The sequence below is a fragment of the Petaurus breviceps genome, unplaced genomic scaffold (assembly GCF_028583685.1).
Source record: "Petaurus breviceps papuanus isolate PSGF00001 unplaced genomic scaffold, PetGlider_PUasm1.0 90925, whole genome shotgun sequence".
Classification (NCBI taxonomy): Eukaryota; Metazoa; Chordata; class Mammalia; order Diprotodontia; family Petauridae; genus Petaurus; species Petaurus breviceps.
This window is the reverse complement of record NW_027187380.1, coordinates 15733124-15759077: the sequence shown is the minus strand read 5'-3', so window position 1 is coordinate 15759077 and position 25954 is coordinate 15733124. Positions and strand designations below refer to the sequence as shown.

The following is a 25954-nucleotide window of genomic DNA, read 5'->3' as shown; positions in this document are numbered from 1 at the left end:
AAACCTAGCTTCTAGACTAAAAGCTTTTAATGCTGAATAGAGGAGTTTTTATTTTCTCCTAAGAGCAATTGGAAACTTTTATAGTTTCTTCAGTAGGGGAGTGACGTGGTTATGCCTTCCTTGAGGAATATCAATTTGGCAGCTACATGTGGAGGTCAGACTGAAGAGAGGAGATTGAATGCACACCAGTTAGAGGGTTGTTGCAATAGTCCAGACGAGAGTCACCTGGTGTGAGCAGAGCATAGGGTTTAGAAACAAGAGAGATTGAGAAAGTAGAGTTGAGACTCAAGTTCATAGAATATGTTGAGTGATAGAGAGTGAAAAATCATGGGTCACTTTTAGCTTGGGAACCTGGGTGACTGAAGAAATAAGGAAGTTAGGACATATTCTAGGGGAAAAAGATAATGGCTTCCTTGTCAGACATAATGAGTTTGAGGTGTTTGGGGTACATCCAGATGGATATATCAAATAGACTTTTGGAGAGGCAAGACTGAATCTCAGGATAGAGATGGGAACTTGATATCTAAACATGGGAATCATTTGAGTAGAAATTATTATGGAACATTGATGAAGTCATTGGAAGAGTATAAAAGAGGGCTTGGGACAGAGCCCATGCCATAAAGTAAGATATGAGAAAGAAATTTCATAGAATCATTGTGTTTTGGATATCATCCAGTCCAATTTATCAACTTCCGATGCCAGAAGATCCTTTGTAATATCCCTGACAAGCCGTCATCTTGCCTCCTGCCTTTGCTGGAAGGCTCACCAAGTGATGAGTTAGCCCATTCCTGCTTATGACAATACTGATTGTTAGAAAGTTCTTCCTTTTTATAGTATCTCAACATCTCACCAAGGAGCACAGGGTGGGGCTAGCGGGGAAAGGAAATACTTCAGGAAAGGTTCTTAATGCCAGGATGTCCTGAAGTCTTGACTCTTAAGATGTTGGAAAGGGATTGAGAAGTGAATCACTGGATGGTTCTCTACTTCCGCCTGCCCCCTTCCTCTTCTGGCTTCAGAAATACTGCTGTCCTGGGGAAGGGAGTGGGGGCCTAATGGAAAAAGAGGAATAAAAAGTCACTCTAGGGGCAGGGGAGGCCATGTCAAGATACTAATTAACACTTCTAGGCCTCTTTACTCACTCCTTATCTTAGCTCCAAATGAGTTGCTAAGTGGATCCCAAAGCAAACTCCACTTTCAAAAATAAGCTTTACTAGAGGCTTCTGGGGCCATTATGTCAATACAAAGAGTTGGAGACCCCCACCCAACCCCTTGCTGTGTCCTCCTTCCTTCCCAGCAGGCACTAGGAACACAATCCATTGAAGCCAGTTGTTTAATGTGAGTGATTAATAAGGAAAATAGACCAGCTTGGCTTCCAGATCCCCAGCAGGAAGGGACAACTGCCACCAAATAAATTGGGCTTGTGTCCTGGAAGTAAGGCCCTTGGGTAGAGTTTCCAAGGGAAGTGAGGAGGCTTCCTGATATAGTGGGCACTAGATTAGAAGTTAGAAGACCTAGGTTCAGACTCTGGCTTGACCACTTATTTGCGTGAACTGGGCAATTTCTCAGGCCTTCAAAAATCTTCATCTGAAAAATGAGATTTGTTGTGTTGTTTAGTTATTTTTAGTTGTGTTTGACTCTTCATGACCCATTTGGGGTTTTCTTGGCAAAGATACTGGAGTGGTTTGACATTTCCTTCTCTAGCTCATTTTTACACATGAGGAAACTGAGGCAAGTAGAGATTTTTTTTTTTTTAATAGTGACTTGCCCATAGTCATATAGCTAGTAAATGTCAAGGCCAGATATGAACTGATCAGATGACCCTTCCAGCTCTAAATCTATGATCTTTATTTTTTGGAGGGAAATTGAGGGGTTAAGTGACTTGCCCAAAGTCACATGGCTAGTAAATTTGTGTCAAGTGTCTGAGGCTGGATTTGAACTCAGGTCCTCCTGACTCCCAGACCAGTGCTCTATTCACTGTACCACCCCATGATCTATTATTTATGCCTATCTTCCCAAGGGGTTTCCCATGTTCTGAGCACTGGGGATAAGTATATAGAATTGAGATGAGGAATGACTTGCCAGAGCTCATAGAGCCATTATGTTTTAAAAGAAAGACTTGAAATCAGCTCTTAATGACTCTCAGGCCAGCTCTCCATCCTTTAACACCACTGTCCTCCTGTGCTTTAGTGCTCCTAAAACCCTAATAAAAGATTATGAAATGACAAAGCCTAGAATTCTTTCTCTGAAGGGGTGAGCTGGAGCAAGCTTGCACTGTTTGTCCATTGTTGGTTTGCTATTTCCTTCTTTCCAGCTTATTTTACAGATGAGGAAACTGAGGCAAACAAGGTTAAGTCACTTGCCCAGAATTATAGTAGGAAGTGTCTGAGGCTGGATTTGAACTCAGGAAGATGAGTCTTCCTGATGCTAAGCTCAATGCTGTATTCATTAAGGCACCTAGTTGCCCCTCAAGTACATATGAGATTATAAGCCCCCAAAAGGAGACGTCCTTAGATCTGGAAATGGGGTCAAGAAAATGCCATCCCTGAAACAGGAATTAATATAAGATAAATGAACTTGGCCTTTCCTGAAGAGACAAGTCAATCAAATTGTGATCATTTTGGGATACAGACCTAATAGTGGTATTGCTGGATCAAAGGGTTTGCATAGTTTTATAGCCCTTTGGGCATAGTTCCAAATTGCTCTCCTGAAAGGCTGGATCAGTTCACAACTCCACCAAACAATACATTAGGGTTCCAATTTTTCCACATCTTCTTAACATTTGTCATTTTCCTTTTCTTTCATATTCACCAATTTGATAGGTGTGAGGTGGTAATTCAGAGTTGTTTTAATTTGCATTCCTCTAATCAATAGTGATTTAGAACATTTTTCATATGATTATAGATAGCTTTAATTTCTTCACCTGAAAATTGCCTGTTCATATCCTTTGACCATTTATCAATTGGGGAATGACTTGCATTCTTATAAATTTGACTCAGTTCTCTATATATTTTAGAATGAAGGCCTTTATTAGAAACACTAAGTCAACCTACTTGTAATGGCCAATCTTGATCTCTCAGAAGAGATGAGGAAACACCTTCCTCCTCCTGGTTGAAAGACAGGGGGACTACAGGAATGATATGTTGCAAACATTGTTAATGTTACTTGCTGGGATAGTTGGTTTTGTTTAATTTTTGTTGTTGTTAAAGGAAGGGCTTACAGTGAGAAGAGGGGCAGGAAAGGGGTTTAGATTAGAATTGGAAATTGCTGTCTTATAATAAGACACAAAAATAATGTTTGGATTTTTTTAAGTTACAAAGTTAAGAAAAAAAAAAGAAATAACATTAGGGAATGATGGGCCTGCCCATTCTAGAGCATTTCCTGAAATCTCCCCAAGGAGGTACAAATCTAAAGCTCAGTTGATTATTCTTTTCTTTTGAATCTACTAAATATGTACTCTTACAAATTAAAGGCAGTAAAGCCTTGTTCACTGTTATGCCAAATTTTATGGTTTATAGAAGTCTTCTTCACTATCAATGTGTATTTTTGGTGTTGCAAGTATTATTTCCATTAAAAGAAGAATAAAAAGTGGATCGGAGACATTCATTGTCTTGTCCAAAGTCATGGTCATGGTCACATAACTAGGAGGAGAGATGAGGTCTGAATCCCAATCTTTGTTACTCTAAGTTCAGCAACCCTATCCACCAGACCACATTACCTCTTTTTACCATAACTGGAGTAAAGAGCCTAGAGAAAGAGGAGCAAAACATAAAGATTAGTCAGTGTTTGCCAAACTTCTAGAGACAGACAGATTACTAGAGACTATATAGCTAAAGACACTAGCATCCATCTGGTCAATACAAAAGTATGCTCAATAGTAAGGCAGGTCAATCTTCCAAAGTTAACCACAGTCTGGACAAACCAGTTCACTGAGACCCTCCAAATGCCTTTATTCTGTTATGGTGTTAGCAAAGCAATCTTTTCCGCACCAAATTCAGTTTTCCAAATACTTTGTTAGAGTAAAGGGGAAGCCCCAAATAGCAGGGAGACTCACATCACTAGAGTTGGTAATGAAATCATCTACTGGTTCTGTCATTCATTTCCTGTGTAACCTTGGGCAAGTAAGTTGATTTCCCACTCTGGGTCTCATTCTGGCAAAATAAGAGGGCTGCACTAAGAAAGCACCTCAAAGGTCCCTTCTTACTTTAAATCTGTGTTTTTTTCTGTATGGTAGGTTGTTTTTCTTTTCTTTGTTTCTTTTGCTTTTTGGAGGGGGGAAGGTAGGGCAATTGGGGTTAAGTGGCTTGCCCAAGGTCACCCAGCTAGTTTTTTTGTCTCTGTGTTAAGTGTCTGAGGGTGTATTTGAACTCAGGTCCTCCTGACTCTAGGGCTGGCACTCTATTCACTGTGCCACCTAGAGGCCCCAGGTAGGTGATTTTTCAATAATAAGTTGAACACTTAGGTGAAATGGATTGGTCAACAATGTGTCTTTCCAAACAATATATAAACTTTCAAACATGAAAAATAAATAAATAAATAAGCAAATAAATAAATAAATAAATAAATAAATAAGGCAGCTTGGTGGTACAGTGGATAGAGCACCAGGTTTGGAGTCAGGAAGACCTCAGACATATACTTGTGTGTGACCCTGGGCAAGCCATGTCACCCTATTTGCCTCAGTTACTCATCTGTAAAATAAGCTGGAGAAGGAAATGGCAGACCACTCCAGTATCTTTGCCAAGAAAAACCCAAATGGGGACAGCTAGCATCGGCCCTGAAGTCAGGAAAATCTGAGTTCAAATTTGGCCTCTGATCAGACACTTGACAGTTACTAGCTGTGTTACCCTGGGCAAGTCACTTAACCCCAATTGCTTCACCAAAAAACAAAAACCAAAACAAAACCCAAATGGGGTGATGAGGAATGAATAGCAACAAATTGTTAGGTATTTCCTTTTTTTTTTTTTTTTTTTAAATTACTAGTGAGTCTGGGCACCCTGACTTCAGCATCTCCTCACCTCTGGAAGGGCTGGTAAAATCAAAAGCCTGAGTATGTAGAGTTCAGGACCAGACCTGCCCTGAGGTGGACCCCACTAGCATGGGGTGTAACTAAGACATAGCCTGAACATCCTGCTGGCACAGTTAAGTATGGACTCGTGACTTCTTTGGTACAGGGAGCTTAGAACTTCCTCTACTAATTTAGGGTGACACCTTTTCTGAAACTTATAGTCAACAGAGAGTTGCTTAGAGCACTCAGAGGTTAAATGACTTGTTCAGGGTCACATAACCAGTCTGTGTCAGAGGCAGACTTGAACTCAGATCTTCTTAGTTTCGAGGCCACAACTCTCTGTCTTTCCCAGTTAAGTATGGATCCCATCATATCTGAGAACATAGTAAGAATATAGGCCAGACCTTTGAACTTATTTATAAATTTGACCCTAATCTCAAGGAGTTAATCTCAAAATTGATTGTTCAGCTGCCTGGGTTCTGAGAATAACTCATTTCTTTGACCCTTCCCCCTCCTCCCAGCCCTGTTTAAGGCATTGATGCAACAAGAATGGCCTGTGGTTAACATGACATTTTCCAATATGACCTGGGGTGGGGTAAAGAATGAAAAATCCACCAAATTTCAAAAAAAATTTTTTTTTATTTAGAAAATGCTAACAGTTTGACAGGACATGAGACATCTTGTGGCATTGTATTTCAAACCATTTTTTCCCTTGCCTTTCATTTAAAAAATAAACCTGCTAACAAGCTATATGACATATAGATATATATTTTTTCTTACAGACACCTGCCATGATTAAATACTCTCCTCATATTTTTTTTTATTATCTCTTTTAAATCAAAAATAAAGATTTTTGCTGATTTTATTTTTCCTTTTTTTTGGAGTGAATGTGAGAGTAAAGAAAAATAACATGTTCAAACACTTTGGGTTATTTGGAGGGGACACAAGCACATCACAAAGGCATGGACACCAGGGAGGGGGCATTGGCATTGACCTGCCAGCTGGCAGTCCACAGTGGGAGCTGGACTCCAGCAAAGGTCAGTCACCTCTTTCAGCTTGCCTGTTTAGTTGCCACTGGGTATGACCATGTAACAGGACTTGTTGACTTTGGCCACTCCGATGGCTTTTGAGATGCTCCCCTTCCCTCTTCTCCTTGAGCTCTCTTGCCCAAGGGAGTGACACTCCCAAGGACTCGCTGACCCCCAGAGGGCAATTAGCTTGATCTTGGCATGTTGAAGACACCAAGGATAAAGGGAGTCCCCTCCCAGGGGTGGGGCTCTGGCACCTTTAAAATCACTGCCCTAGGAGTGGTGTGGACAATGTCAGAAGGCCACAGGGCAGCATGAGCTTGGGCAGGGGCTGAGGCAGGTTGGGCTGGAGACTCTTAAGACTGTATCCTTTTCTATCCCTTCTAAATGATGGCAGTGGTGAGTAGGAAGAAGAGTGGTTGATTTGAGATCTTCATCACTACAGCTAGGCCTGTGCCTGGAAATACCCCTTAACACAGGGGAAAGGGTGCTTTTGGAATCCAAGGTAGGAATATTTGGTTCATCTTGGCAGTCCTTGTGCATGGCTGATCCCGTGAACAAGAGGGAGTGAAGGAATCCCGGTAAATGGGCTCCGTGATGCCAACACAGGTGAGTGACTAGTTGCTTCCCTTAGTTAGATGGGTCATCCATAGGTCATGGGCACATGAAGCCATGGGATGCCCTGGTTCAGTCTTTAGATGCGATGTGCTCCTCCTAGACCCTTGTGGATAGTAACATTGGCATCCCTTCCCAGATCTAGTCCAGGTATGATGTGGCATCCAAAGTGTGCTTGCTTGGGATGCTCTTCAGGACCCTATACCACCCACTTGCCTGAGACAGTTATCTGGGAGAAAGAAGAAAGCAAGCACATTCCAGCTAAGTGATAAATGTAAATAGGGGTGGAGAGGAGCTTCTCTTGGAGAATATGCCAGATATTTCCAGATGCCAGAAACCTGGGTTCCCATGTATGCCTACAACCAACAAAAGGCAAATTTCCAGATGTGTGGCCACCTTTAGGCTAGCTTGATCTCCCTGATACTTCTGGTCTCTTTCTTGTCCTTACAAATCTTAAACACTATTTTTAGCCCAGCCTCATAGCTGGCTTACTTGCACCCTTGTCCAAGAGAAGCAGGTAAACACTACCTGCATGGTTGCTTCTCTCCCCAAGGAAGCACTGGATAGCATTAGGATGAGGTCAGATGAGGGTTGTATATATGTTTGTATGATTGCAAGTTTGTACATTTTTGTGTACAGAGGCAGTGTGGTATAAGAAAGACAGCTGGTCTCAGAGTAAGGAAGATCTGGGTTTAAGTCTTGCTTTCAGAGTCCCAGGCTATGACTGTAAGATGCAGAGAAGGTGCTAATCTACATTGGTAGGGAAAGTTCCTCACTAGCAGCTTCCTGTAGCAATGAAATCACAGGTCTGATTTTTTAAAAAAAAAAGTATATGCACATAAGAAAAATTTGGTTGTATAAGATACATGTGTATACATACATACATGTTATATATTATGTGCATAATATATATGTATACATATACCCATATTTTTATATTTAAAAAGTTCATGATTCTCTAAATGGAATGGAGTTTTAATCATTCCCTCACATTAACTGGAAACTTCTTTATGGGGCCCAAATACACTGTAGGTTGGGAAAAGGAGAGTTATTTTTTTCCCCTTTTCTTTTTAATGAGAGAGAAGAAAGAGCAGAATGATCAAATGGGGACAGTGGCAGATGTGTTGCCATGGAGATGGTGGGATGCTTGATGTGGGGCTGGGGGAAGGGTATTCTGAGTCCTGAATCCCATGCTGGCTGTTTCTATTCTTTCTTCCTCAAAGCCAAAGAGGGCCTTCACCAAGCTTGAGACCCAGGTTTAAAACAAGGACAATAAAAACCCCCCTAGATCTCTGTTTTGTGGTTTTTTGTCCTAGTTTGTACCCACGGGTGGGGATTTTCCATTCTATCATACCTTTCCCTCAGGGAAGTTCTTTCTCCTACAACCATCTTGGAACCACCTTCTGCCAGCTAGTTTGACACCTGTACACAGACAACCTGACAGCTAAGTTGTTCCCTTGGTCCCTAAGAGCATTTTCTTCACATATGACCAGGATCCAAGTTGGTCATAAAAAACAATGGTTAATTCTGCCGTTACCACGCTCCTGACACTTATGGAAACCAGTTATGGTCAGTATGAAAAAGGCAGACTATTTGAACCTGTCTGCAATCACAGTGACATCCCAGGACTTTCTGCATATTCTCCAGGTCTTATCTCTTGTCCATTTCTTGGGATGGGGTAGGGCTTAGACTGTTCCCTTTAGAGCTTTCACCTCTCCCTCTATAAAGAAGTGAGACTGGAATCCCAAACCATGATGAGAATGTCCACCCTCCCTTCCCTAGCCTCTGGGTGCTTGGGGTACCTCTTTTGGGATAGGGAAGGATCTGGTGTTCCCCCTTTCTACTGTTTTACAGACACATCGCCTCTGGACATGACAAATTGGTGAGAATATCCAAGAAGCCAAAGAAAAAGTAGCTTTTTAAAAGAACATTCTTCCCAGTGGACAATTTTTTGAAAAGGATTTTTTTCCCCCTTGTCAACTATTCTTGTCTCCCAGGCCATCCTCTTGGCTGCCCTTTTCTGAGGCTGATTTCCAGGGGACTTCCCATACCCTGTGGCCAGATTCTCCCATTTATCTCAAAGGTATTTTTTTTCCCCTCTAGAGAGGTCTTTGGCTCTTTGTGCAAATAGTGTGTACCCTTGTTGGGAATGACCTAATCTCTCCCCGCCGTAACTCTTGTCTCTGTGTATAGATCTGACCATTCCTTCTTCCTTTTCTTCTGCCTACTGGGAGGAGATAGGGAATAATAGTTTCCACAGGCCTCACTCCAGGGCAGGCACTGAATGTATGTATGTGTGTGTATAAGACACAGAAAAATGAGACACCGATGTGCATGTGTGATTGTTTTGCTATGCTAATAGAAGAAATCCAAGTGATTTCCGTTCTAAAAAAAAAGAGGCTTTGACGACCCTTCAGAATACCAACCCCAGCCTCTCTTCCTCCCTGCTTCCTGTTCTGTGCTGTGATAAGGATGCTCCTTCCAGATGGAAGGAGGTTGTAGGATGAAGAGGGAAAATCCAGGTGTTTGCCCAGGTAAGGACCCCAGTCTCCCACCTAGTTCCCAGCTCCAGGGAACAGTTTTTACATTTGGTTTTTCACTTCTCCAGAGTAGTTCTCCCAGGGACCTTCCTTTCTTCTTCTTCTTTTAAGGGGCCAGGGCAAACACAGGGAAGGAAAGCTGATGAACCAAAGCTTCGTCCTTAATCTCAACAAGCTGACACTGTCCATCAGCATCTTCCCCAGTGAACCATGCCTTCACTGGTGAGGCATTCCAGCTCCCTGACAGCCTCTATCCCTCCTAAGCCTGTACTCAAGACAGAGAATTCAAGTAAAGTAATTACAGGACTTAGCTGCCAGGTCCTCTCATCCAACCACCTATTTGCTTGCTTAACAATAATAGGTAAAAAGAGTTAGCTGGGCTGCTTTCTGAGGTTCATTTGTTTCTCATTAAAAAAAATAAACAAAAAAACAAACCTGTTGGGAGTTGAACCAGAGCCCCATGGGGAAGAGTGGCGTGTGGGCAAGTACTGGGAGGAATAGGGGCCTATCCCAGGACTGGCTTTTTTTTTAACTTTTTTTTTGGAGGAGAAGGGCAGGGCAATTGGGGTTAAGTGACTTGCCCAAGGTCACATGGCTAGTGTGAAGTGTCTGAGGCTGGATTTGAACTCAGGTCCTCCTGACCCCAGGGCCAGTGCTATGCCACCTAGTCGCCCCCAAGGTTGACTTTGACAACACACTGAAGGCTTTATATATAGAGCCCAGTATCTTCTGCCTAGGGACCACTCACCCCGAGTCCTCACATTGTCTAGATTCCCAGACCCTCAAGGGATCAAGCTAACCGACCTTGGTCTCTCCCCCCTCCCCTCTTTTATCCATTTCCACTCTACCCCAACCCACCCTTGAGGAATTTAGCAAGGCCATCCTGGGTAAGAGGGGACAGAGAAGGGTGGGGCTTTGGCTTGAAGGATTCCCATCTTGGTGGAGAAAGGCAGCAAATGTTGGTGTGGGCATTGGCATCGACATGTCCCAACACTGCACCCCAAGTGCCATAGTGAAAATGGAGCAGGGTGATTGAGGCCAGGGACAGTCATCCTGTGTTCTGCAGTGGAGAAGGGTTTAGGGTCCCAACTAACTGCTTCTTGGTTTTCTCATTTCTCTCCCCGTCTCTGTAGGGGTCTGGACTGAACTTTGCCAACCTGTGGACACGGGCTCTCTTCTTCATCTCTGTGCAGCTAAGGCCTAGAAACCTTAATTAGGACTGATTGTCTTCCACAGGTACATAACACATCTGCTTGTTTTTTTTTCTTTTTTCTCTTTCCTTTCAGGATTGAGTTTTGCTAGCCCCTGTAATCTCTGGAAAAATAAAGTTGGGAGGTGACAAGTCAACTCATCTCTGAGTTTGATTTTGTTTTAGGTAAGGGAAGGGGGTGGGGAGAGGAGGAGGAGGATTTATCTTGTACCATTTCTTTCTTTTCTTTCCAACATCAAACAAATGATGAGAATCCAGCTATAGGGGCCCGGGACCCAGGAGCCAGGCTACTGGGGGGCCGGTAGAGCGTGCTGTGTTGGCTGGGGGGATTGGCAGGGTTCTGAGGCGTTGGAGTCCGACTGGCTTTGGGTCGGAAGAGGCTGCCCTGCTGGGTGCTGCTGTTAGTGATGGTGGCCTGCTCAGGCTCCCCTGAGTCACTCTCTGTGTAGCTGTAGGCTTGGGCCCGAGAGATCCCCTTTTGCTGCCGTCTCCACGAGTTGTAGTAGGTGGGGTCACTGATGTAATGGTTGACAAATGAGTGGGCCTTTTGGTGGTTCTGGTCTACCTCATACTCGCTGTCACTTCCCTGAGGGGACAAAGGGTTAAGGGGATATTAGTGGCTGAGACAGAAAGTCGGTCAGACATTACCCTGTGCGGAGCAGAGTGAGGTCCTTTGGTCTACAGAACTAGGGGTGGGGAGGCAGGAAGCCTGGGTTCGAGCTCTGGTTCAGCCAATGGCCCACTGTATCACACTGGTCCAGATCTTAGGGCCTTATGCTCTCCAGCAGTAGAATAGGAATAAACCTCCAAGTATCTCAACTTCCTAGCAATGCTGTGAGGCCCAATGAAATGGGAGATAGGAGGATAATCTCTGGAACTAATCAATAAGCATTTATGAAGTAATTCCTTTAGATCAGGCTCTGTGCTGAATGCTGGGGTTACAAAGAAAAAACAAAAAGTTTCTGCCCTCAGGGAGCTTATGTTCTAATGGAAGAGAGAGCCCATATATATCAGAACATGCAAGACAGACTGCTAGGTCTGCAGTCAGGAGGTTATCGTTCATTCCTTTCAGTCCTGTCCCACTCTTCATGACCCCATTTGGGGTTTTCTTTGCAAAGATACTAGAGTGGTTTGCCATTTCTGTCTCCAGTTCAGGAAGAGCTGAGTTCAAATCCAGCTTCAGACACTTAATAGCTGTGTGACCTGGGTAAGTCACTTAACCTTTGTCTCACTTTCCTCATCTGTAAAGTGGGGATAATAATAGCATTTGCCTCCCAAGGTTGTTGTGAGGATCAAATGAAATAATTGTCAAGTATATAGTACTTCATAGTACTTTAGTACATGCCTGGAACTTGGTAAGTACTATATAAATAATAGTTATTATAATAAATAGAGAGGGTGGGACAGGAAAGGCCTCCTGGAGAAGGTGACCCTTGAACTGATTCCTGAAGGAAGCTGAGGATTTTTAGAGTTAAAGGTTGGGAGGGAGACCATTCTAGCCACAGCTAACAGTCAGTTCAAAGACCAAGCGATAAGAATGAAGAGTCTGGGTAATAGCAAATAAGCTAGTATGATTGGATCTTGGCGTGCATGGAGGGGACGGGGTAGGGCTGGTAAGAAGATTAGAAAGGTAAGAAGGTACCAAGTTGTCAAGAGCTTTAAATATAAAACACAGGGAGTCACTAGAGTTTAATGAGTGGAGGGTGATATGTTTTAGGATAATCACTTTTGTAGCTGAGTGGTGGATGGTTTGGAGTGGAGAAGTGACAAATGCAATAGTCCAGGTAATGAGAACATGATTTGTTGCTGTTGATCAGTAGTTTCAGACTATTTGTGACCCCATTTTGGGGTTTTCTTTTTTTTTTTTTTTTTTGGCTTTTTGGAGAGCAGTTGGGGTTAAGTGACTTGCCCAAGGTCACATGGCTAGTTTTTATGTTAAGTGTCTGAGGCTGGATTTGAACTCAGGTCCTCCTGACTCCAGGGCCAGTGCTCTATTCACTGCGCCACCTAGCCACCCCACTTTGGGGTTTTCTTGACAGATACTGGAGTGGTTTCCCATTTCCTTCTCCAGCTCATTTTACAGATGTGGAAACTGAGGCAAACAGGGATTAAGTGACTTGCCCAGGGATCACAAAGCTAGCAAGTGTCTGAGGTCAGAATTGAACTCAGGAAGATGAGTCTTTTTTTGTTTATTTGTTTTATGGTTTTTTTTTTGGAGGGGGGAAGGCAGGGCAATTGGGGTTAAGTGACTTGTCCAAGCTCACATGTCCAGTAAGTGTTAAGTGTCTGAGGCTGGATTTGAACTCAGGGCTTCCTGACTCCAAGACTGGTGCTCTATTCACTGCACCACCTAGCCACCCTGAATTTGAATCTTCTGATTCCAAGCCCAGTGCTCTATCCACTGTACCACCTAGCTGCCCGGCATCATCTGTATAGAATCATCTATAAAGAGATAATAATTGAACTCATGGGAGCTGATGAGACCACTAAATGAGAGGAGGGAAAAGATGGGAACACCCCAGTTAGTGGGTGTGACATGGATGAAGAGCTGGATGAGAGGGCTGATGGGTAGGAGGAGAACCAAGAGAGAGCAGTCACAAAAACCCAGAGGAGAGAGTACCCCGAAGGGGCAGATGCTTCAGAGAGCACACAAAAGGAAAAGGCCGTTAGATTTAAGAAACAGATCACTGGTGACTGTCTTTGAGGTAGTAATTGAGGTTGGATGTTGAGTTTGCTTCAGTTGCAGTGCAGAAGGTTTAGAAGAGAGTGAGAGAAGTGTGGAGTCACTGAGCAGAGATGATTTTATTTTCAAGGAATTTAGCAGGGAAGAGAAGGAAAGATATGGGATGATAGCTGGCAGGCATGAGAGGATCTAGTGAAAGGTCCTCTCCCTACCCCTAAGGATAGTGAGACTTGGGAATGTTTGTAGGCAGCAGGAAAAAAAACAGTAGAAGGGAAGAGAATGAATAGGGAAAATGGTAGGGGCAATTGGTTGGACAGGACAGGAGGGATCAAGTAGGTGGCAGAGTAGAGCACTGGCCCTGAAGTCAGGAAGACTGATCCAAAACAAATCCAACCTCACATACAAGTATTAGCTGTATGACCTAGATAAGTCACTTAACCCTGATTGCCTCCAAAATTTAAAAAAAAAGATTTATCTTTATGCATTTAAATCTGGCTTTAGACACTTACTAGCTATGTGACCCTAGGCAAGTCACTTAACCCTGTTTGCTTTGGTTTCCTCATCTGTAAATGAGCTGGAGGAGGAAATGGCAAACCACTCCAGTATCTTTGCCAAGACAACCCTAAAATGGGGTCATAAAGAGTTGGACACAGAAATAATTCAACAACAAGGTGACATTGGCAAGCAGAAAGGCCTCCTCCTCAGAGATGGGAATGAAGGAGGAGATAATGGGGGGGTGGGGAGAAGGCAAAGCTGGAGAGACATGAGATGAGAGAGTTATTGATGAAGAAAGGGGACTGCTAGTTTGTACACAGCCATTCTTTGATTGTTTTATATGCTACATTATTTTATATATTTTCTCATGGAGACTTTGCCATATAGGAAATGACTATATCTATGCCATATATTATTGTATGAGCAGAACTTGAGGGGACAATGCTCAACTTTTTCCCTAGGAATTAAAAGCACTTTATAGACAAGATTTTAGTTTAAGGAATAGGTCATGGTAATTCCTCCTGTGTTACAGATGGAAAGACTGATTCATAGGGACTGACGACCCCCAGAAAGATGATATGGTGTCATGGAAAGAGAACATTCGGGAACAGAAAATTTGGATTTGAATCCGATCTGCAGCCTGTTTGTCCTTGGGCGAGGCAATGACTATCTTTGGGTCTCAACTTCTTAATCTATAAAATAAAGGGGTTGGACTTGATGGCCTGTGAGATTCCTTCCAGCCCTAGACCCATAATTATATCATTGGATGAATCTAGACTTTTAGTAATAAGGTTTTACCCACTAAGCTAACCTCTCTTTCTGTTCCCACGAGACTGTCCTACTCTGTGACCAAGGGACCTCTGGATCTCCTGAAAGCTGAGTTAGAGAGATGCCTCAGATCCTGCTACTCCCATGCTGCACCCCATGAAAAACTCCCGCAGCCCCCCCTAGCCCAGAGGCCCAGCTTGTTGGGCAGCTGGTTGTGCCTGCCCAGAGTGACCAGACAATGGAAAACCCTGCTGCCCAGCTCTGCCTCTTCTCTGTGACAGAATCCTGCACAATACAAACCAGCTCTTTTCATTTCATTGGCCTAGCTGCTAGCCTAGAGTGGAACAAAGTGGGACAAAGGGACAATGGGGAAGAGAGGAGACACCCACCCTTCCCCCACTACCAAAAAAAAGTGTGGGGGGGAGGAGTGCTGGCTCCGGTATCACCTGGCTGAAGGAGGCTGGGGGCTGGGTGGGATTGATCCTAGAGCAAAGTCATTCTCACCAAGCTGGGAGGGCATGTGCCATGCTACAACTGCTTGTACTAATGGTTCCTTTTCTATCATTGTTTAAGTCCTAACGTAGGGATTTGGGTAGGGACTTTAACTCAAGTTAGATCCTGGGAGGGGGTTGGAGTGGGGGAGATAAACTATTATCTGGAATATAACTTTGGCACAGGCTCAAGGAACTCTAGCTGGACTATCCCTGCCTGAGGATTGGTCCTCCAAAAGACCAAGCTTAGTCTGAATAGGCCCTAGAGAGTATCCTTCCTTTGTAATGGTTTGTATTTTATTTGATGGATTTAAAAACATTATCTGAGGGGGCTGCTAGGTGGTGCAGTGGACCTTTCTGATGCTGAACTTTCTTTCATGTCCTTCTGTTAGGAGGAAGTTTTTTTTTTTTTAAATAAGCAATCAGGGTTAAGTAACTTGCTCAGGGTTACACAGCCAGTTATTTTGTGTGACTGTTAAGTATCTGAGGCCAGAACGATCCCAGGTTTCCTGACTTTGGGGCCAGCACTCTTACTGCGCCACCTGGCCACCCCGAGGAAATGCTTCTTAAACAGTGAGCGGAGACCCCATAGGGGTTTGAGAAAAATTTGGCAATAGTCAAAGATTTCTGAACTCGCAACGACCAAAAATTAATTCAAAATCAAAAGCATAATGAATCCAAGGTGTTCCTGGCAGGGCTTGCCCCCTTGGTTCTGAACACACAGCATGCACACTTTTTACTGTGCGTGCCCTTAGGCCATTCAATGCCCAATGAATGCTACACTACAGAAAAGCAAAAAGGGTCTTGAGTGGAAAAAGCTTAAGAAGCCACGACAGAGCACAGAGCTCTTTGAGAGGTGGGGACGGTCTCAGTCTTCCTAATTATATGCCTAGCGCTTAACACAGTGCTTGGTACAGAGTAAGCATGCAGTAGAAGATTGTTTCCCTCATTTTAGAGCTGAGAAAATGGAGGCAACAGAGATAAAGTGACAACAGCCAAACAGTGATAAGTAGCATTGAAACCCAGACCCTCTGACTTCAAATTTCATCTTCTTTTCACTGTGCATAATTTTGATCTCTGGAGAAACCCCAGGGAGGCTGGGGTTGTTCTGGGGCTAAGCTCAGTTTTTAGATGGCAGAAAGCATCCAGTCATTCCAGTTGTCATTTTAGGCACACCTATGCTAGAGCCCTTTCTCTCCCTCCCAGGCTCTAGAAGCTTTCCTATAAGCCTTAAAGGATTTTTATGTTGTTCCATTTTGGCTCTTCTTGGCAAATATACTGGAGTGGTTTGCCATTTCCTACTCCAGCTCATTTTATATAGATAAGGAAACCGAGGCAAGCAGGATTAAGTGACTTGCCCAGGGTCTGAATCTAGTGATCTGAACTCCCATCTTCCTGACTTCAGACCCAATGACATTATCCACTGCACCACCCAGCTTCCTGTTAAAGGGTTACTTTCAATCTACGCTGTATCTAGTCTACTAGGCATTGCCTTCCCTACTAGAATGCATCCTTGAAAAGTGTGGGGCAGGGACTGGGATTTTTGGTGGATTTTTTTCTTTCTTTCTTTTTGTAACCCTAGGGCTTAGTTCTATCTGGAACATATTAGGCATTTAATAAATGGTTGTTGATTGATTGACTGACATGGGGTCGAATCAGAATTGGGCAGACCTCTGCAACAAGAGGGTGAAGTACCAAGCTCCGGGATATTGGTCTTGCTTGTTCTGGGATGAGGGATATAGACATTAAGGGCATCTGTGGCAATATTTGCCCAAGTCTCTGAAGGGGGCAATAAGGTTTAGTGAAAGTGCAGGGACCTGGCAGGGAGTGCGTGGGGGGTTGTGATATTTAAGTCTGTGCAAGAAGAAAGCTGGTGAGCAGCTGGGGTGGGAAAAGGAAAAGCCCTCCCCTTTCCTCCTCTTATTAGCATGAAATCATAGAGGCTTGGAGCTGGAGGAATGGTTGTAGCTTGGTAGGGGGTGGGGTGGGGAGGTCTTTTCTCTGCTTCCCTCTTTGAGCATCTGGCACATACCCTCCTGGGAGGGTAAGCACCCCATCCGTAGGCTTGGAATGCGGGTGGAGGGAAACCCTGGGCATGAATGGGGGGAGGGGTCCCTGCTTGTGAAAAGGTGGAGGGGCTAAGAAAAAAAAGAAAAGGGGATAATCTTTATTTAACCTGCATTTGCTTCTACCCTGCAAACCGACACCACCCCCTTTCCCAGTCTCTGGCCAGGCCAGGTCAGTTTAAAGTGGCTGTCCTGAACCCTCTCAAGCCCAAGGGAGGGAGGCCTATAATAAGGGCTGCGGCTGAGGCGGTGTGGGGAGTGAGGGGAGTGGGCTTTGTCTCTTACAACATCTGTTTCTTTTCAGGCTGGAGGTGGAGTGTGAGGGGGGGGGGACCAGGGGCTCCGAGGCTTTGAATCTTTTCTCTCGTGCTTTCAGCTCTCCCTCTGCTCCCCATAATTGAATTCAGCTTTCCTGTAACTCTGCACAATAGAAGCCATTCATGGGAAGCCCTCAACTCTACCAGCCAAACAATGGAGTGACCGGCTTTCAGCTCCCACGACTCTTAAGGACTCCTCAAAGCCACTCCATCATCGAGGAGAGGAGAGTTTGGCAAGAGAGGGGCTCCAGGGGCCAGTGGCACAGAATCCGAGCTGAAGGAAGAGGCAGCCACGTGGGGCCACGGGAAAAAAAGTCACGACAAAATGAACTTTGGGAAGCAAAGGGCTTCTTGTTCTGAGGCTCATTTCTGTACTGCTGGCTAGCTTCTCCAGCTACTGGGGGGATGTAGGTGGGTGAAATCAGATTGAAAGACCTTGGGGAGGTGGGCCTAACCCCGATTCAAAGCAGACTGTGAGCACAGGCCTATGGAATTCATTGTGCAGTTGCCCTGGCAGTTGAGGCAACTCCCACGACTCTTAAGGACTCCTCAAAGCCACTCCATCATCAAGGAGAGGAGAGTTTGGCCAAGAGAGGGGCTCCAGAAAGCCTTTCCCAAACCCTCATAATTCTAGTGCCTTCCCTCTGTGGATTATTTCCCATTTATCCTGTATATAGATCGTTTGTACATATGTATTTTCATACTGTCTCCCTTATTAGACTGTAAGCCCCTCCAGGGCAGGGACGTTCTTTTGCCTTTCTTTGTATGCCCAGCACTTAGCACAATGGCTGGCACATAGTAGGCACTTAACAAAAGTTTAATTATGTGACTGGCTCCTGAAACCTAGAGGAAGTCCATACAGTGTGGTAGGGCATCGCAAAAAAAGAATTTGACTTTGGGCTGTATTAAGAGAGACATTGCTTTCAGGAACGAGGAGGCAACAGTTTTATGACTGTTCTGGCCAGATTTCCAGAATAGGAAGTTCAGTTATGGGTTATGAGGGAAAAGAATGATAATAGCTGGCATTCACATAGTGCTTTAAGGTTTGCAAAAGGTTTTTACAAATATCATCTCATTTGATCCTCATGACAACCCTAAAAGGTAGGTGCTATCATCATTCCTGTGACTTGCCCAGGGTCACACAGCTAGGCAATATCTGAGGATGGTTTTGAACTCAGGCAACAGATAGAGTGCTGGCCTGGAGTCAGGAAGACCTGAGCTCCGTCAAATCTGGCCTCAGAATTTAGGTTGTGTGACCCTGGGAAAATCATTCAACATGTTTACCTCAGTGTCCTCAACTATCAAATAGGATCCTAAGAGAACCTACCTCCCAGAATTGTGAGGATCAGATGAGATATTTGCAAAGTACTTTGTAGAGTACCTGGCACGTAGTAGGTACTTTATAAAGTACCAGAGCTCCTCTATCTAGCTGCCTGAGAATGACAATGTCCTAACAGCCTCTGTGGAATTTTTGATGGACCTGACACGACTCACCTACGAGGCAGTCTGATAAATGACACTGAGGATAGAGTTCTGTTAGGGTGCCAGTATTTCTTTTCTTTTTCTTTTCCTAGTGAAAATGGGAAGCTATTTTCCTGTTCTTGTGTGTCTCTGAGAATGTCTGTGATACTTTAAAATGATGGTAAATTTCATGTCACTGGGGCTCACTTCTCTCCAACTTCCATAGAAGACAAGTCATGTATCTTTCTCAATGTCACAGAGGGTGGTTCAGCTGTGGCAGAGAGCTAGGCCCCTTCCCCCTCTGGGAAGGCCTTGGGCATACATACTGGAAAAGAGAGAACTGGGAACCAAGACTTAAGTTGGATTTGAATTTTCCTTTTTTTTTTCTCTAGTCCTAAATGCTACTCTGTGAGCTTCTAGGACAGGCCTGCACAACATATGGCCTTTGGGATGCTTGCAGCCCGAGAAAAATGTAGGGTTGCCACTGTGCACTCTCCTGTCTATCATGTGACCCACTGGCAACAAACCATCGTCAGTCTGTCTGTAGTCTAACCTATCTGTGGCTGGAAGAAGTTTAGCTTATTTTAATTTTGGCCCTTACTTAGTGCCAAGTTGTGTGGTCTGTTCTGGGATATTTTGTTATTTTGAACATTGCTTTTGAAAGAAGGGGGAGGGCATCAGGGCTGGAAAGTCTTTTTCAGGTTATATCTAGATTTTAGATGTGAAAATATTATATGTAGGTTGTCCCAAATTATAATCCAGTTTTAAGCCTTAATAACTTGAGACTTTTGGAATAGCCTTTGTTATATCAAGATTGAATTCCCCCAGGGCAGCTAGGTGGCACAGTGAATAGGGCACTGGCCCTGGAGTCAAGATGACCTGAGTTCAAATCCAGCTTCAGACACTTAGCAGTTACTAGCTGTGTGACCTTGGGCAAGTCACTTAACCCCAATTTCCCTGCCTTCCCCCCCTCCAAAAAGACTAATAATAATAATAATAATAGCATTTAATCCCCCTACTCAATAAACTCCAATGGCTCCCTGTCCCCTCCAGGATCAAATTCAAAATGCTCTGTTTGGTGTTTTCAAAGTCCTTCCTCATCTAGTCCCCTTTTACCTACCTTTCCAGTGTTCTTACACCTTACTGCTCCCTGACCTTTTCCATCCAGTGGCAATGCCCTCCTGGCTGTTCCATGAACAAGGCACTCCAAAGACACTGGCATCTCTTAGCTGTGGGCATTTTTTTCCTGGCTGTCCCCGATGCCTGGAATGCCTTCTACTCTGCCTGCTGACTCGCCTGGCTTTCTTTAAGTCCCAACTAAAATCCCATCTGTTTTCCTATTTCCTAACCCTCTTAATTCTAGTGCCTTCCCTCTGTTAATTACTTCCTGTTTATCCTGTCCATAGCTTGTTCATCTTTATTTGTTTGTATGTTGCCTCCCCCATTGGAGTAAGCTTCTGAAGGGCAGGGACAATCTTTTGCCTCTTTTTGTACCCCCAGGGCTTAGCATAGTGCCTGGAACATGGTATGCTTACTAAATGTGTACTGGCTGATATTTGTAAAATCAAGCTAAGGTTGGACAGGCAACCTAATGACAACCTAAAGACACAGGAGGGAGTAACAGATGAGGATGAAGCCACCTTCCCACCCTTAAGGACGCTGCATAGCCACTGCTGGCTTGGGGCAGGCCCAGTTGGCACCTGAAACCTTACAGGTGTGACTATTAAGTAAAAAGGGTTACATGTGACAACACTTTCTTCAGAAAATATGCAAATTCTAACATATTCATTAAGAAAAACCAATGTTGCTCCCACTGGGACGTTGGTCATTCATTCCAATGGTGCTGCCATTACTGAAGACGTGTTTGAAGCAACTAACTCTGGGGTCCATGATACATTTTTTTTTTTGGCTTTTTGGAGGGCAATTGGGGTTAAGTGACTTGCCCAAGGTCACAGGGCTAGTTTTTGTGTCAAGTGTCTGAGGCCGGATTTGAACTCAGGTCCTCCTGACTCCAGGGCTGGTGCTGTATTCGCTGTGCCACCTAGCCACCCCTACATTTTTCTGAATATCCTTGGGGAGACAAATCTTTTTCCCTTTGAAGGTGGATTCAGTTTTCAGAAATTGCCAATAATCCATTGCAGCTAAGTGCAGTAAATGAGAGAATAAATGGGTAGTACCACTGTTTTTTCACTGGCAAAATAAGAATAATAAGGGCACCTCCCTCAAAGTTTTGTTTCGGAGGTACATAAGGCATCCCCAACCCTTAGTGGATTCTTAATCTTTAATAGTTTAGGGAAGTTTAAAATTGCGCTTCAGCTTTTGGGATGCCCCATATATGTAAAATGCTTTGTAAAGCTGAGATACTATCTACAGAAATGTGACCTAATAGTAGTAAAAAAAAAATGAGGTAGGGCTATAGATCAATTAATGACTTTGTCATATGACTCACAACTGCCTCTGAAAGTCAGAATTCCCAAAGAGGGTCTAATGATGGTGATAACACATTTTTGAAGTGACTGAAAAATAACAGGCATTCATTCCTATGGCACTTAAAACTTGGCAAAAGGCTTTACATGCATTATTTCACACGAGCCTCATAAACCTGTGAGGTAGTTGTTATTACCATTGTCTCATTTTTCAGGGCTCCCTTGCCCTGACTGGTAACTGTCTCTTCTTGACCACCATTTCAGAAAAGCATCAGAGGGGCAGCTAGGTGGCACAGTGAATAGAGCACCAGCCCTGGAGTCAGGAGGACCTGAGTTCAAATTCGACCTCAGACACTTGACACACTTACTAGCCATGCAACTTTGGGCAAGTCACTTAACCCCAACTGCCCTCCAAAAAGCAAAAAAACACCAAAACAACAAAACCCCCCCAAACCCAGAAAAGCATCAGATACCACGATCCACTTCATTCCTTATTCTCCTCCTCCAATCTCCACTAATTTCCTTTTCTCTTTCTCCTGCTCCTCTTCTTCCAACCCATAAAGTCTGGAACCATGAACTACATTCACATCTCAAGCTTCCTGGATGGGATGTATTAGTCTACTCCCTTATGGCTCCCCTCCCCTTATCCCTTTATTTTTCTCCAAAATGCCTCTAAAAAGGCCACTACTTTATTCTGTAGTCTTCCACAGCAGAATGTGAGCTCCCTGAAGGCAGCGATTGTCTTTGTATATTTGTAGCCTTTATGCTTGGCCGGTAGTAAGTACTTACAAGCCCATTCATTTTTTTACACGTTTGATTCATTTAAAAAGTGACTTTATAATCATGCCTCCAACTCCAGCTATCTTGTTCACCAGCTGGTGAACATCAGCCATCCTGCTGACCTATCCTTGGGCTTGGAGTCAGTCCAGACTAATCAGCAGCTTCCACATGACCACATTTTCGCTTTATAAAGTAAAACATAACAAAATAACCACACAACCCACACTTAGGGCCAGTGCTGATATTAATCCTCTTTGAAAGAGAGCTTTTAACGTCTCCTGTCCAATTACTCCCTAGAGCCTGGGGCAAGTAGAGACCACTGTAGCATCTCCCTTTTCTCTCCAAGGAATGGGATTTGGAGTTGCTTGATTTCTCAGTGACTGAAATATATATATATATATATATATATATATATATATATATATATATATATATATACATATATATGTGTGTATCTATGTGTATAAATGCATGTATATACAAACACACATATATACATGCACATATATATACACATGCACACAAACACATACATATATGTGCGTATATATATATATATATATATATATATGTCCAAGTTTCTATGAACACAAGGATTTGGGAGATACTTACATCCAGGGATGTGCTGATAAATGTTTAACAATCAGCTTTCAGGGGGGGGAAAGGGCACATGACACACTTGTAAGTTTCATCTGTATTACTTACATTTGCCGCTATCACTTCCTTAATTGTAGACATTCAACAAAACAATAAATCAAGCCCTGATATGTAGCATTTGCTGATTTCTGAGGTGTAAATGTTCACAATGAAAATTTAACAACTGGCTCTCTTAGATGGGTTTGAGTTGTCCCTAAGCAATCCCAATCAATTTAATAAATAAAGATTCACCAAAAAAGTGGATAATTTCCAAAAGAGTGGAAATTGGTCTGTGGACACAGGAATAGCTCCCGTCTATGTAGCCTCTTTCAAAAAGGCACAGGGTTCAGACAACAGTAAGCTCAGTATACTTTACTCTTAGTATGCTTTCTCTCATGGCTATCTCATTTATTCCCATGGTTTCAACCACTGTCCTACCACACTTTAGTTCACAGGGCATAGCAGAAAGGTTTAGAATTAGGGGCCAGGGTTCAAATCCCAGTTTAGTAATTGTACAACTTTTGGCAAGTCACCTGACCTTTCTTCATCTGGGAAATGAGGGGGCTGAGGCAGGCTGTGACCTCTAAGGTCTTTTAGAAGTGAATCTGTGGTCCTATGATTCTGTTATCACCTTCCTGGCTTATTAGTAAAAGCCTAGTAAATAGGCCTTCCTGCCTCCACTTTCACAGAATCTTGGCAGGGACTTCACAGATCATCTAGTTCAAGTTGGGGGTTGGAATCTTCTCTTCCATATGCATAAGTGGTCAGCCAGCTTCCACTTAAAGACCTCCTGTAAATGGAAAAACACTACCTCCCAAGTCAGCTCATTCCAATTCAATGTTGGATGGTGCTGACTATTAGTACATCTCCCCCTCCACCCCCACCTCTCCCCTCTCCACCATTATATCAAGTCTAAATCTGCCTCTCTGCAACTATCCACCTATTGCTTCTAATTTCTGTTTTGTTAGACCAAGAATAAACATTATTTCTTTTCCATAGGACAGCCTTCAAATAAAGGAATCAATTAACTTACAAGCATTTATAATTATATATTATAATATTAATAATTAGGAATTTAATATTCAGATATTATTAATTATGAATATTAAAATAATATAATATTTTACTATATGGAAGGTGCCATGCTAAGTGCTAGGTAAACAAAGAAAAAACAAGAACTGTCTTTATCCTCAAGGATCTAACATTTTGATAGAAAAGACGTGTACATAAATTGATACATACAAGAGACATACAGAGTAGATGGAAGAAGTGTGGCCTTAGAAGGGAAGGCCCTAACATTTGAGAGGACTGAAAAAGCCCTCCTGCAGGAAGGGGTGGTTGAGCTTAGTCTTTTAAAAAAAATAGATTTTTGCTGCTGTCTTACTTTTTTTTTGAGGGGGAAGGTAGATCAATTGGGATTAAGTGACTTGCCCAAGGTCGCACAGCTAGTTTTGTGTTAAGTGTCTGAGGTCAAATTTGAACTCAGGTCCTCCTGACTCCAGGGCCAATGCTCTATTCACTGTGTCACCTAGCTGCCCCATGCTGTCTTACTTTTATCTCCTAGATTTCCTCCTGCATCCTTCTCCCTCTCCCTACTCCAAACAAATCATTTTTTAAAAAGAAGAAAAGGAAAAACAGTTCTACAAAGTCAATACATTTAAACAATCTAATGCTAAATCTGCAAAGGAGGGAGGAGATGTGTATCTGAGCTGAGCCTTAAAGGAAGTCAGGGATTCTGAGAAGGTAGGAGGGAGAGAATTCCAGGCCTGGGAGTCAGCCAGGACAAAGGCATAGAGGTAAGATGAAAGGTTGTGTTTGAGGAACAGGTAAATAGGGCTGGGCTGTATCCTTCATGATGGGGAGTAATGAATCAAAAGACTGGAAAAGTAGTAAGAAGCCTAGTTGTTAAGGGTTTTAAATGTCAGCCAGAGCAGTATGTGTATATATATTCACATAATATGCACATGCATACATACATGTGTATGTATCACACACATATCTACATTCTCACACTCTGCAGCACACATGTAGACATGTGCACGTAGGCATACAGTATATAGTACATATATTTACACATACATTGTACACATGCCTATATTTACATATGTTTATGCATATATGTATATATGCATACATATACACACATACATGTACATAACATTGGATCCTAACAACAATGCTAGGAGATAGATGCTATTTTAATCCCCATTTTAAAGATGAGGACACTGAGACAGAAGTTAAGAGTCTTGCCAGTGTCACATAGCTAGTAAGTATCTGAAGCAATATTGGAACTCAGGTCTTCCCAACTCTTGGCCCAGCACTCTATCCACTATGTCTCCTGGCTGCCTCTCTTGAGTTTCCATTTGATCCTAGGGATAATAGGGAGTCATTGGAGTTATTGAGTATGGAGTGGAGGGACATGGTTAGACTGATGCTTTAGGAAAACTGATTTGGTGGCTATGTGGAATAGAGGCTGAAGTAGGGTAAGACTTAGTGCAGGGAGTCTAATTAGAAGGCTATTGCAAGAGTCCAGGTAATAGATGATGATGACCTGAACAAAGGTGGTAGCCATGTGAAAGAAAGGGACATATGTGAGAGAAGTTGTGGAAAAAGAAATTACAAGATTTGGCAGATGACTGACAATGAGATGAAGATGACACTGTCAGAAGTTGTATGTGATTGTGATGGAATGCTACTATGCTATAAGAAAATATGAGAAGGATGCTCTCAGAAAAACCTGGAAAGACTTACATGAACTGATGCAAAGTGAAATGAGCAGGAGCAGGAGAACATTATATATAATAACAGCAGCATTACATGATGATCAACTATGAATAACTTAGCTATTCTCAGCAATACAGTGATCCGAGACAAATCTGAAGGACCTATGATGAAATGTGTTGTCCATCTCCAGAGAAAGAACTGGTAAATGCAGACTGAAGCATACTTTTTCTTGTTTTTTTTTGTCTGTATTTTCTTTCATGGCATGACTTACATGGACGTGTGTTTTGCATGACTACACAAACTGCTCGCCTTCTCAATGTGAGGGGAAGGAAGAGAGGAAGGGAAAGAATTTGAACTCAAAATTTGAAAAAAGAATGTTAAAATTGTTTTTACATGTAAAATGTAAAATAAAACATGAAAAAATAAAATATTAAATTTTTAAAAAGATGACACTGTTAAGTTGCAAATATGGGTTACTAGAAGGATGGGTGGTTCATTTGACAGTAACAGGGCAGTTTGGAAGAAGAGTAGTTTTTTTGGGAAATAAAACAAGTTTTGTTTTGGACATATTGCATTTGGAATACTTATGGTACATAAGTTTGGAATTTATAGTAAGCTACTGGTGATGTGAGACTAGAGTGTGTATGTGTGGGGGGGGAAGAGAAAGAGACAGAGAGAGAGAGAGAGAGAGAGAGAGAGAGAGAGAGAGAGA

The 25954-nt window shown here is 43.0% G+C and overlaps 1 protein-coding gene across 1 annotated transcript in view; it reads right to left on the bottom strand.

Moving 5' to 3' along the window:
* Nucleotides 1-5621: 5621 nt before the first annotated feature.
* The window catches only part of SDK2 (sidekick cell adhesion molecule 2), a 479875-nt gene continuing 459542 nt past the window's right edge, over nucleotides 5622-25954 (bottom strand). The window contains exon 43 of the mRNA XM_069076864.1: nucleotides 5622-10981. Within this exon, the coding sequence (XP_068932965.1) occupies nucleotides 10631-10981 (351 nt within the window). The 3' untranslated portion in view covers nucleotides 5622-10630. The remainder of the gene's footprint in view (nucleotides 10982-25954) is intronic.